Raw genomic sequence first — 13909 nt, 5'->3', positions numbered from 1 at the left:
AATCCCAAGAAGTTTCCTTCATATAATCGCTTCATAATGCGATAATTTTATTTAAAACCTAATATAAAGATTATGATACATTAGTGGACACGTCAGTGATCGACAACTCCAGGTCGGAATATGGTCGATCGACACCAGTATATATATTTTATAAAGATTATGTTTTATATTATAACATAATATAAAGATTATGATACATGATTAGTATATATATTTAAGGACCCCGTAAAAATTTCGTTCGTTTTGGACATAGTTTGACCGTCCATACTGACGGTTAACAAAAAATAGGCGTTTTGACATATTAAAACCACATTGACTGGGGCTTTGCCAAATGAGTTTTCTCAATTATCCGCGCACACTCGGTGACAAAAATCAGGTGATTGCATATATACAAACAGCTTTCAGCATTCGCATCCAGGTGATGGGTCATCCCTTAGGACATATTAGTGGTGTTTTCGATTTACCGGAGATTCTAACAGTTAAACAAAGTCTGAATTGGATGAAATTTTTACAGGGTTACTAAAAATATATATTGTTCACATCGGCTGGTGTTAATCAATCCTCAGAAGTTTACTTCATATAGTCGCTTTATAATGCGATAGTTTTATTCTAAACCTAATATAAAAGTTAAGATACATTAGTAGACACTTTGGCAATCGACAACTCCAGTTCAAAATACGTTCGAACGACATCAGTGGATGTGATAGATATATATATTTAGGGACCCCATAAATCTTTCGTCTGTTTTAGACATAATTTGACCGTCGGTACCTACAGTTAACCCATAAAGAGACGTTTTTACATATTAAAATCGCATTAACCGAGGTTTTGCCAAATAAGTTTCCTTGATTCGACCTCACACGCTCGGTTACAAAAATTAGGTGATTGCATATATGCAAACGTCTTTCGGCGTTCACATCCAGGTAATGGGTCTTCCATTAGAGCATATTAGTGGTGTTTCCGGTTTACCGAAAATTCTAATGATTAAACGAGGTCCTAATTAGATGAAACTTTTACAAGATCACTAAATATATATAATGATCACATCGGCTGGTGTGAATCGATCTTGAGAAGTTTCCTTCATATAATTACTTTTATAATGCGATAGTTTTATTCGAAACATAATATAAATGTTATAATGTATAAGTCAGACGAGGTGCAATGTGAACTAAATTTTTACAATTTCCTAAATATAAAAACTAATTATATATGCTAGTGCCGAATGTAATATCTGAAATTTTTAAGTCTCGATTACTAGCATCTAGGGCTAATTAATCGATATTTTCTTTAAATATCGAAAATGTAGTTTTGTAAGTTGATATTAAATTACACATTGCCACGAGCTCGAAAATATTTTCGAAATATATTTCCGACTCTTGGTTTTATTTTTACGAATTTCTAAAGTTTTTACTTTTTAAAAAAAACTTTTCCCAATTCATTGTCTTAAAAATCAACCATGGCCTTTTGAGTTATTAGGGCTTGCGAAAGTCTAACCCAAACTCTCATCTCTTAACCCAGAAATCCGAGCCTAAGATCCGAACCCAATTTCTTTTTAACTTAAAAAACCATCAAACTCATCTCCTCTTCATTTCTAGGCGGTCCTAGGCAGCCGTCTATGCGGTCCTAGCCGGTTCTAGGCAGTTCTAGGCGGCCTTATTCAGTCCTAGGCGGTCCAGGCGGCCCTATTCAGTCCAATGCGGTCTAATCAACCATATTTAGTCCTAGGCGGTCAACCATCATTTGACATTAAAAAAAAACTAAAAGAGGTTGCAGCTTGTCTATTTTCTGAAAACTAAATCTCATCAACAGAAGAAGAGGAAAGAAATATGAATATTAAGTTTGAGTCTGATACTGAATGAGTTAGGAAATAATTTGGAGAAAAAAAATTTAAATTTAGTATTATTGCATTTATTTTATTATTTATAATTTCTTCAAATATTTGTTTATAGACTTTCTACTTAATTTATGTGAATTTACACTATTTTAAGTATTTTTAAATTTAATATTAAACATCATTATATATTTTTAATCATTAAAAGAGTTTAAATATATGTAAAAAATAAATAAATATTTAATAATTCAAAACCGCCTAGGAGCTAGGAAGTGGTTGTCCGCCTGCATACAGCCTAGCGCTTTTTAGAACCTTGGGAGCAGTAGACTGAGCTTCTATGGATTCCGACAATTCCAAGGCTTCGACGAGGTTCTCATCCCCCAATTTGGTAAGATTAGCTCCTTACCTTCATGCTCATTTTGATTTTTCTTTTCATGTTGAGGGAAGTGAGTCTACTTTGTCTTTTCCCTCTTTTTGCTATTAATGCCACCGCACGACCGTTGTGGTGCTCTCATACTCTTATTATTGGGCTTTCGTGATATATCTGGTTATATCACATCACATCCCAGGCGGAAAGGGATATCATAAGAATCTGCTAGCTCTCATACTACCAATACTGGGCTTTCATGATATATCTGGATATATCATATTGCCTCCCAGGCGAAAAGGAATATCACAAAGAAATGGTCCTTAACTAGTTAGATAAAATTTGCTAGTCACCCCCTCTCTCCTAGCTTTATAATCTTATGAAACCACTAGTTCATCTCTAATCTTCTAGTATCCCAACACACCCCAAACACCGCAAACAGTCTATATCAACAACTTCTAGTCTCACTCAAAACGTATACGAAGCACCCTCCTCTAACTCAACAACAAATCATTGTATTTCACTAAAATAATAATGGATAAAATACTGGTCACTCCTCAGAGTTTTACAAACTTGACAATTTACTCTTTCAAGTTTTAATTTTAACTAATCACTCCTTATACTTTTTAAATTCGAACAATATAGTCATTTCGTTATCTTTCCATTCAATTTGGGTGTTAAATCCATCCAATTTATGTTTGGCCAAAAAACAATTTAACACTCAAATTAGATGAAAAGATGACGAAAAATATCAGATTGCTCGAATTTGAAAAATATAAGGAGTGATCAGTCGAAATTAAAACTTGAAAAAATAAATTGTCGAGTTTGTGATAGTTTGAGTAGTGACTAATATTTTGTTTAATAATAATCAATATCATACTACTTCATACACAAAACGATCACACAACACCCAACAATGGCAACCCAAGATGAATATCCATTAACACGTTAACCCAGAAACAAGACATAGAGTGCGCTTTATCAACACAAGTCACATATCCGATCCGGCAAAGAATGTCACAACCCACCAAAATAAATAACCAAAGTAAAACTATAATCCGACACTATAACCCACTTATGTCGTAAAACACTCGTCTATTAGCATAACAATTCTGAGATTCCCGGATAAACAATCAACGAACTCCAAATGTAAAATGGTAAGTTTCCACACTGTAAATCTGCCAGGGGCAGGACTATATATACTAAAAACTACATGGGTAAAACCGTTATTTCACTTAGCTGTAAAACGGTAAAAAGGTAACTCTTGCTCGGTAAAAACAACCAAGGTTTCACCCTCTCTTTTCCGATCAAGAAAAATTTTGGCCAAACTACTCACTCCGACCATCATCAACTCAGTAGCAATGCCACAACAAAGATAACAACACACCAACAATCTCGAATCTAACGGAATTAATGGAAATCACTACATCCACGAACTGAAACGATGGCCACGGCGGGGCTGCAATCCTACATCTCAAATCCAAGCGGCTGCTCCTCCAATCCTCATCAACCGGTTACATGCAAATCACTGGAGAGGTGAAGGACGATGGTGGAGATACGGTAGCGTTGTAATAGAAAAAAGGAGTAAACTAAATTAGCTTCAAATCGACAAAGTCTGAGGCATAATCGAGTTGGGCGCAAGGAGGAGATGCTAGACTCACCGAGAAGAGAAAGGAAACTCACTGGAGTTCATCGTTTCTCCGATAACCTCAATCGGCGTCCATTGCTCGATCACGATTTTGTGGAGAGACGACTCAAACCCCACCTGCAAATACCGGGCATTGTAGAGCTCGGTGAGATGGAGCGACTGATGGTGGTCTCGCCGTCTGAGTCGGCCGGACGACGGTGTATTGTGGTGGAGAAGCCGTGTCAGCCTCTTGGGTCGGGAAAAGAGAGAGCCCGAGTAGAGAGAGAAGGAGAAAAGAATAAGGAGAAAAGAGGAGGTGAGATGTGCGGCTGAAGAGAAGAGAGAAGATGTTAAAAAGATTAGGGTGCCATAAAAAAATTACAATATAACTATTACAGAAATTTTAAATTCAAAATCCATAAATAATTTTCATACGATAATTATTTTAAGCGTGCCGCATGTTTACAAACTCGGGCCGATGAGCTCAATAATTTTCGGAAATGAAGTTTTTTTGAAAAACTTATTTATCGAGAAGTCAATTTTTAGAGTCGCTACACTTAGAACGACTCTCGTTACGAGTAAAAGTTAAAAGTAAAACAGTAAGGAATGGTACAAGGTTCGGGTCGTAACAAGACGTTCTATATATGACTTCGTGTTTTAAAAGAAAGGTTGACCCAAATCTCTATTTACCATTTCATCAAATAACTAAAAATTTGGTGAGAACGGAAATATCGAGGATTTGAAATTAGAAAATTCGTGGAAATTTCAAGTTTAAAAAATAATTAAATAAAGAGATGGAAATTTATTTAAAAACATGGAAATTAAATAATGTTTATTTCATCAATTATCTACTATATGTCATAAGAAATTATTATATAACTATTAGTTTATAGTGAGTTATAGTAATTTGAGCTGAAATAATCGTCGAGCATTATTAAAAATCTACTTAATATATATACATATATATATATATATATCTACCCAAAATGAGGTTAGCTCATCACATTTTATTTACATATAATACATTGAACATGAAATTATATGAGTGATTTAGAACCACATAAAGGATCTATGAGGTACAAAATTTTCATTATCTTCATCATGTTTTTGAGTAAAATCCTCAGTATATTGTGAAGAATAGTCACTAAATGATACCTCTCATTTCTAATTTTGCATATAGTGACTTATATGCCAACTATAGGGGCGTGGGTGATTGATTGTGGGTTGTGGTATTGGTAGTTCCTATTTTGATTAAGCATTTCTCGACTTTGACCATAACCATAACTTTGTGAAGATTGTGCATCAAATTGTGTTCATATGTTTTCACTTGATTGCATCTCATTAGAGAATAAATATACTGGATAAGACATGTTGAGTTTTCCCCCCATAAGGGTAAGGTCCATTATTGCTTCCTCCTAGATTAAAGGGATTCGATTCCCCTTAACAACTAGTTCATGTTTATTTCAATTTTAGGTGAATGTTGACTATTACTTTGTGCTTGCAAAAAAATGGATCAAAGGTTTGAGTCTCATAACCAATTATTTTTTATTTTATTTAAAACTGGCCTGACATGTGGTGATATTATGAAAATATCGGGAAATTTTGAAAGTTTCCGGATATATTGGGAAATATCAAAATTTACATCAAAAAATGTTTAATATGTAACATATATATCCATACGCCGAAAATAGAAACTTTTCGTGGAAAAATCGAGGAAATATAGATATTTCAGTCTTTGATTTCATCATCAATTTAAGTCGTTGGGCTTAAATTTCAGACCCAATACCGAAATCATCAACAATATTAAATTGACAAATGAGCATATACGCTTCCCCAACCTTCCACACAATATCCACTTCTCTGCGCCATGAAGGGCGTGTTTGCATATCTATGCTTGATTCACTGTGATTAAATATAGTTATTTGTCGCATAATTTTTCAGTTATCAACACCTAGCAACAACCAACCACTCCTCTGCCTCCTTTAGTGGCTTGGTTTCCCATGTTCTCAAGCTTTCAAGCCGGCCAACCCTCGGAAAGATGGCCAATATAACCCAAGCTTGCAAACCGCTTATAATACGACATTACTATCAACACTAAATCATCACATAGAAGGCTACCTCTGTTGAAATAAATACTGTAAAACATGCCAAAAACAAATCTTCGATCGTAACCTAAAACCTCACATGGCGGCCACATCAAAGCCAAACCTTCGTAGAAGCCCCAGACACACCACCACTTTAATTCCCTACTCCGAAGTGGACAACGTAGTCCCACTAACGAAGAATTTGCCCACGAGTCGATGCTGCACACAGCTAAACGTCCTATCCGGCCTACCAATGAGGGACTCTGCCAGAGTCGACGCTGTGAGACTAGCCGGCCTCCGCCCCCACCTTCTTGTTCGGGATATACCTCTAAACCTTTGGTCAAAAAAACTTGGCTTGGAGGGAAGGAGAAATGGGGCACTTTCAATATACGTACTGTTGGTCGAGACTCACAAGTGACCAAGTGTTAAACCATGAGCTCATAAAATAAACTCTATTATCCTTTGCCAAACTAACCGAATTGGTCATCGAAGGGGGTTTAATTAGCAACATTACGTACCCTGTATAGTTATTCTGTTCAATGATGATGATGACCACTCGACAATACTGAAAATGATAGAGGAAACTAAATAATAATAGTAATAATGAAAGAAAGCTAACTAGTACGCAATGCAACATTTGAGCAGGAAATTACGAAACCAACCCGAATTAACCATGCAAAACGAAGGCATGCCAGTACCCCGGTCCGTCCTTGTTCCATCATCACCACCCTCCCAACCATACGAGCCATTAATTTGATGGTAGGATTAGGCTATCACTACAGCTGTGTCCGTTTCTTAATTGATCCCATCATCGGACACCTCGACGGTGTGTGAAACCAAAGACCAACAACGTGTAGTCCACCGATCTTCCTCGATTGCTAACAGCTCCAAGGGGTCGTTATGTGAGAGAGATCGACTGACGTAGAGTCTTAACTGTATTGGATGCAAACCCCTTCTTTTCTTCTAGCTTTCTCTATATAACACAGCCTAGTGGTGCCTTGAACTTATTGGGGAAACATTACACTTGCCAAAGGGCTCCAGCTTGCTCTATATTAAAGCTCTAATAGAGAAAGAGAGATTAGCTCCATTCCAAGTTAGCTTTTTAGCTGACGATCCTCATCAGCCTCTTTCTGGGGGACTTGTTATTATTCTCATCTCTTTGAAATGGGTGCTCCTTTGTCCGCTTGGCCGTGGGAGTATTTAGGAACCTACAAGGTATATTTAGATTCACGCCACTCGAAGTTTTCGTTTGTAAATCACTACGTACTTGTTTCCGTTCTTTCCTCTGCTGCCTTTAATTGGTAATAGGATTGTTTTTGTTTCTTCTTAAAAATTTGCAGTATCTTCTGTTTGGACCTTTGGTTTGGAAAGCCGTGAACTCGATCATGTATGAGGATGTCCTCCCAATGCAAAGCTGGTGTCTTCATATTCTCGTCATCTGTGCCCTTCGAGGATTAATTTATCAGCTATGGAGTAGTTTCTGTAACATGCTTTTCCTAACTCGGAATCGCCGGATTGTCCAACGGGGTGTTGATTTTAAGCAGATTGACACAGAATGGCACTGGTAATATTCATTCACAAGTAGTTGAACTTCATTTCAGCTTGATTACTATTTCAAAAGCTTCTGATTCTTATTTTTAATCTGAACTTTGTTTATTTCCCTTTTTGCAGGGACAACTTCATAATTCTTCAAGGTTTGATTGCAGCACTGGCTTGTTATCTTGTTCCATACCTTCAAGACCTTCCAGTGTGGAATGCGAAAGGTTTAATTACAAGTATCGTACTCCATGTGGGAGTTTCAGAGCCTTTATATTATTGGGTACACAGGAAATTTCATGCCAACGACTTTTATCAAAATTATCACTCCCTTCACCATTCCTCTCCAGTACCCCATCCTTTTACAGGTGAGAGCAATTATTAGACAGAGACCGCCCTGGCCGAAACTTTATGTTTCTTTTTATGGTTTAAATAAAATAGTGTTCTTCATTTTAATTTCAATTTTTGGGTGCCTGCAGCTGGAAATGCAACATTTCTGGAGGACCTGATATTGACAGTGATCATAGGAATTCCAATTCTGGGTTCTACTCTAATGGGGTTTGGATCAATCGGCATTATCTACGGCTACTTGTCAGTTTTCGATTTTTTGAGAGCCATGGGTTATAGCAATATTGAAATTTTTTCTCATAGACTATTTGAGAAAATTCCATTTCTCAAATACCTTCTCTATACTCCAACGTAAGTAGCCACAACCTGCATATTAATTGTGAAAATTATTCTTAAATTAATTCACATTATTAGTAAGTTGGAATTAACTAATCTTAATAGAATGTTTTCTGCATGGTCTGTTAAATCTTATTTCCAATATGGTAATTTATGCTACTTATGTAATATAGCTGTTTTATTTCTAAAAGAATGCAAAGGTGATGGTGGCTTTATTGGTGTCGGGTTTTATCATTAAATTCTACATGTATATGAAGGAAGTTGGGAAATTGTGTTTGGAAACCAGCATAGCCTTCGTATCCAGAAATAATTGATGTAGTCGATCAAAAATAGCTATTTCTTTGCCTTTTGTTCTATAAATATAGTTTCATGAAAACCTATTGAAGTTTGAAATATCGATTGCTTGGCTATATATATGCAGATACCACACCCTGCATCACACTGAAAAGGGCAGCAACTTCTGCCTTTTCATGCCTCTCTTTGATGCATTGGGTGGTACACTTAGCCAAAAATCCTGGGAATTACACAAGGAGATGAGCTTAAAAGCAGGTGGGTTTAAAATTTAATATTAAGTAGGGTAAACATTCCAAACCACGTACATAATGGTGAAGTTATTGCTATTACAGATTACTATATCACAAAGTACAGATTGATAGAGTTTGGTAATTAGTAATGCCTCACCAACTATTTACCTCCTATTTTCATCGATTTTGTGACATTTACCAGCTTTGTTTATAATGGTGCAGGTGTAAATGGGAATGTACCGGACTTCGTTTTCCTTGCTCATGTGGTGGATTTTTCGTCGCAGCTGCACGTTCCATTTATGTTCCGATCATTTGCTTCAATTCCCTTCTCATTCCGGCTCTTCTTGCTGCCTTTTTATCCGTCCGGCGTGATGGTGAGTCTAGCAATGTGGGCATTTGCAAAAACTTTCTTGATCACGTTCTACAATCTCAGAGGTCGATTGCACCAGACTTGGGCTGTACCCAGATATGGCTATCAGGTATGTCCTCATAATTTATTCACTCATCATTCTTTTTGTATCACGCATATGCTAGGTGACATATCTTTGCATCATGTACGTTCTGAGCAACGACTAGAGAATTAAACCATCAAAGGGAATTTTAGGGAAAGTGGTTTGCATATATATTAATCAATTAACACTAGGATCATTCGAGTTCAAAAATTAAAATTAATGGAGTTAAATAGAGTCCTGATTCTATGATTACATAATGTAATGTTGGTAGATAGTTGATTTATTATGGAATTAAATTATATACTCCGGACGTACCAACTAAATAAATTATCCAAATTCCCCTAAAATCTACATTTCTCAATTATTGATTTTTGTTCGGCCACCACAACAAATTTTAGTTATAGTAATTAATGATGTTCATGGCTTGACGTCCCTCTTATGCATATCTTTAACCAGAAGATATAGCTTTTCACTTGTAAATCGATCGGTGAATTTGTCGTTCATGAATTGTCCAAATCAAGCATAATTCTTTTTTCGGTCTTGTCGGTTCCAATTTTAAGAAAAGTCAAGTTATCATATTAAGTGTCCTATCGTATTCGATCGATACGATCAAACACCCAAAATGAGAAGCCTAATTGAATTTCATTTTTTGGGGTTGGTTTTGTAGTACTTCTTGCCGTTTGCCCTAGATGGGATCAATAATCAAATAGAGCAAGCGATCCTCCGAGCTGACAAGTTGGGGGTCAAGGTCATCAGCCTGGCTGCATTGAATAAGGTTGGTATCAGTTCTGCCTAGAATTTATTTTCTTTGTCAATTTGAAATGCTTTTTTATTTTCTTTATTTTGCATTTTTTAATTTTTATTTATCCTTCTTATTTAGAGGTGGCAAGTGGCCGAAAAGCCAGATTTCGGTCCGGGCTCGTTATTATAATGGGCCAGGCTGGGTCTAGATATTTTAGCTCATAGGTCCGGACTGGTCCAAAGTCGTTTTGGGTCCGACACGGCTTGAACACGATAAATTTATGGGCGGACCCGTAAATACATAATTTTATATTATTTATATAAATATTTAAATAATTATAATTAAATATGAAACCTTTTAAATATAAGTCTATTGAGTATTTCATTATTTTAATTACATTATGTTACAAATATAATCAAAATAGTGATAATAAATCATAGTTTTGACATATGTAACATTTAAAAAATAAAATTATCAAATGTTATGATATTTTATTTATTTTACAATTATAAATGGTTACATAAAATAAATATTCTAATTACACAAAAATATTTATGTTAATTGGCTTATAATCCTTATGGCCGGGCCGGTTCTCTTTCTAACCCCACATGGGCCTGGGTCATGGGCCGGACCGAGTTTAATATTTAAGCTAATAGGCCGACCCGAGTCCGATACGAAAAATAAATGGATCAGTTCGAACACGGCACAAACACAATTTGATCCTCTTAAAATAGACCGGTCCGGCCCGTTGACTACCTCTAATTCTGTTGCACATTTATAATCCAATTCAGGCAAATTCTGGTGTTGACACTACAAAAAATATGAGTATTAAGCACATTTATATGGCTCAAGTGTGGGTGTTGGTGGTATGGTCAACTCCCAAAATCTCATAAATTCCTTGTAAATTTTTTATAGTGTGGTTGTTAGAGATTACCAATGTGTATCTGGATGCCTCTAGAGTTTTCTCTCGAATTGGTTGAATCCAGGCTTTGCTGTCTTAGGTGGCCACCGTGAGCTCGCAAACTAGTAAAGAACCAGACCCAGTGTCTCATCTGTCATCTGTCCAGAAACTTACACACGCAACTCTTTTCATTTATGAGACGGGAACGATGCTTTGAATCTGAAAAGGAGAACTTCATCAATGATTTTAACCAACCAAGTGGGATATGATGTCGACTGTAGGACCACACTTGTATACAATCCAACCCACTTATGCATTTACTCGATCAGCTGCCATTCATGATGCATGCTAAGCTAGACCTGTCACCACAATATATATATATATATATATCAAAGTATAGGTCATATATATATATTATTAATTTCCAAGTTATTGAAGGTTGTCTTTTGGGATTATTATTGGGGAAGACTATTCATTTTAAGATATTATTTACATTTTGTTGGTATAAATAATTAGGGTTTCTTCATGCATGCTCTTTTTCATATGAAATAGAAAGGGTGCTAGATTCCAAATTTACAAACGACACACCTCTTTTCTTTTTTTAATAATAATTTGCACACTATCTCCTCCACTCCCCATGTACCCTTCACCAGATTTTTCATCTCTCTCTCTCTCTCTCTCTCTCTCTCTCTCTCTCTCTCTCTCTCTCTCAAACACCCAAAACACGTCACGACATAATTTTCTATTTGCCTCCAAAGGACACTCACGAGTCACGCCTCTACTGCAACTCTTTGGTTCGAAGAGAGAAATTCAATCATTCGTATCTAACCCAAGCCATAATCCAAACCCTTCCCTGTAGCAAAACACGTCACGACATAATTTTCTATTTGCCTCCAAAGGACACGCACGCCTCTACTGCAACTCTTTGGTTCGAAGAGAGAAATTCAATCATTCGTATCTAACCCAAGCCATAATCCAAACCCTTCCCTGTAATCTCTTACGGTATCTAATCGAATTGATGTTTACTCAATGTTCATATAACAAATCCATCTTTTACCCAAAATTAGGTGTTGAGGAGGCTGGATAATTGGGGGAAATTACCGTGAGGTGTTCTGGGTGTTTGAGAGAGAGAGAGGAATTTAAAAAATCTGGTTGAAGGGTGATATGGGAAGTGGAAGAGATAGTGGAAAAAAATTATTATTAAAAATATAGAAGGAGCGTGCAATTTGTAAATTTAGGTGCGCTAAAATCACCACCCAATAAAAACGGAAATTTGTCTTTGAAGCTGGTACCGCTAGTTCAGCAAGAATAGAGAAAGTTTGTTTGATGCGTTTAGATGTTGCATGCTAGAATGATCTTGCATGTCATGCTTAAGTTATAAATTTGTGTAATTCATTTGTTAGTATTATATATAATTATCGTCCCAAAACTTAAGGACGCGATCATTCATGTAATTCTTCACCCGGATTAGAGTGAAGTTGTGAACCCCTGCCATAGATTTTAGGGAATGATAAATGATGTGACTTGGGGGCTCCGAGCATGCAACTAGCACAGCTTAAATTTGTCCTATAAAAAAAAGAGGGAAATTGGTTAAATGATTTGTTGTGTTTAATAATTCAATAAATTGAATAATAATGGCTTGACTAATCATGCAGAACGAAGCACTGAATGGGGGAGGTACTCTGTTTGTTAACAAGCATCCGGACCTCAGAGTTCGAGTTGTGCATGGGAACACCTTAACTGCTGCTGTCATTCTCAATGAGATCCCAAAGGATTGCCAAGAGGTGTTTTTGACTGGAGCTACTTCCAAGCTCGGAAGGGCCATTGCTCTTTACCTCTGTAGAAGAAAAGTTCGGGTCCTTGTAAGTATACTTTTCACTTTTCAGTTTCTTCTCTTTAGATTTCAATTAGCAGGGTTAGGGTTAAAACATGTAGGAGAAGATTCGAGTAGTTAGAACCATAGAAGCTAACTCTGTATAAGTTTTGATGGGGTTGAATTCACTAACTAATGGACTCATGCATGTATGCCTCGATCAGATGCTGACAATGTCTACAGAAAGATTTCAAAAAGTTCAAAAAGAAGTTCCGGCAGAGTTTCAAAGCTACCTTGTCCAAGTCACAAAGTACCAAGCCGCACGGAATTGTAAGGTATGTAGATCTGGCTATCTGGGACTCCTTTTAAATAGGGCTGGGCAAAAAACCCGAAGAAAAAAAAAACCCAAAAACTCGGGACATTAGGTGTTATTATGTAATTGGCTTTCGTAAGTGATCCTAAATTTATAAAATAGATACAATAATACTGGAACATAACCAAAAACAGAGTTAGGTCCGAAAAACCGGACGGATTTAGTCCGAATAATACCGGTCCGGATTTTATCCGGACCCTGCAATTAACTGACCCGCGCCCGCGCCCAGCCAAAGTTTTAAACCAGGTTCCACTAGTTTACCAGTTTTGGCCTAATGAGCTTTGTTAACTCTCCCTAATATTATGAATGGCAGACATGGATCGTGGGCAAATGGATAACACCAATGGAACAAAATTGGGCTCCAACTGGAACACATTTCCATCAGTTTGTTGTCCCACCCATCTTTCATTTCAGAAGGGACTGCACTTATGGTGATCTTGCTGCCATGAGATTACCAGATGACGTCGAAGGGCTTGGCTGCTGTGAGGTTCGTAAACAGATCAAGTTTTCGATATACTCTGCTCATTTTCTAACGCTATTTATGATGTCATATTAATACTGGACACATACATGTGCAGTACACTATGGACAGAGGAGTAGTGCATGCTTGCCATGCTGGTGGTGTGGTTCATTTTCTAGAAGGCTGGACTCACCATGAAGTTGGAGCTATCGACGTTAACAGAATCAACTTAGTTTGGGATGCTGCACTAAAACATGGTTTAAGGCCAGTTTCATCAGGCAAAATTCATTCACTGTAACATAAATCAGAGTGAATTGCTCAAACCTTTTGGTTATGTTATAATGTACTTCATATTTATTATACATCGATTAATGAAGATCCTCTCATTCTATTTTAAGTACAGACATTCATAACAAATAATTTCCGAACAACAATTTTTTAAGAAAAACATATATAGGTCAGGCAGAATTGACAAAAATCACTAAATTTAACAAGAGATCTCTTTCGGTACCAGA

At 36.6% G+C, this 13909-nt stretch overlaps 1 protein-coding gene and 1 long non-coding RNA gene across 2 annotated transcripts; one reads left to right on the top strand and one right to left on the bottom strand.

Moving 5' to 3' along the window:
• Positions 1-3316: 3316 nt before the first annotated feature.
• On the bottom strand, positions 3317-4128 carry LOC126789828 (uncharacterized). The gene is made up of 2 exons (XR_007671628.1): positions 3860-4128; positions 3317-3726 (listed from the first exon to the last, which is right to left on the bottom strand). It is a non-coding gene; the product is annotated as an uncharacterized LOC126789828 (long non-coding RNA).
• Positions 4129-6938: 2810 nt separating this feature from the next.
• On the top strand, positions 6939-13692 carry LOC126789825 (very-long-chain aldehyde decarbonylase CER3). Its single transcript, XM_050515884.1, has 11 exons — positions 6939-7124; positions 7250-7473; positions 7581-7813; positions 7925-8144; positions 8551-8678; positions 8876-9132; positions 9773-9880; positions 12404-12610; positions 12786-12896; positions 13248-13421; positions 13513-13692. Exons 1-11 carry the CDS (start codon positions 7074-7076, stop codon positions 13690-13692), a joined length of 1893 nt encoding a protein of 630 aa, XP_050371841.1. The 5' UTR covers positions 6939-7073.
• Positions 13693-13909: the final 217 nt, after the last annotated feature.

The sequence above is a fragment of the Argentina anserina genome, chromosome 4 (genome assembly GCF_933775445.1).
Source record: "Argentina anserina chromosome 4, drPotAnse1.1, whole genome shotgun sequence".
NCBI classification, from domain to species: Eukaryota; Viridiplantae; Streptophyta; class Magnoliopsida; order Rosales; family Rosaceae; genus Argentina; species Argentina anserina.
This window is presented reverse-complemented; position numbering and strand designations above follow the sequence as displayed.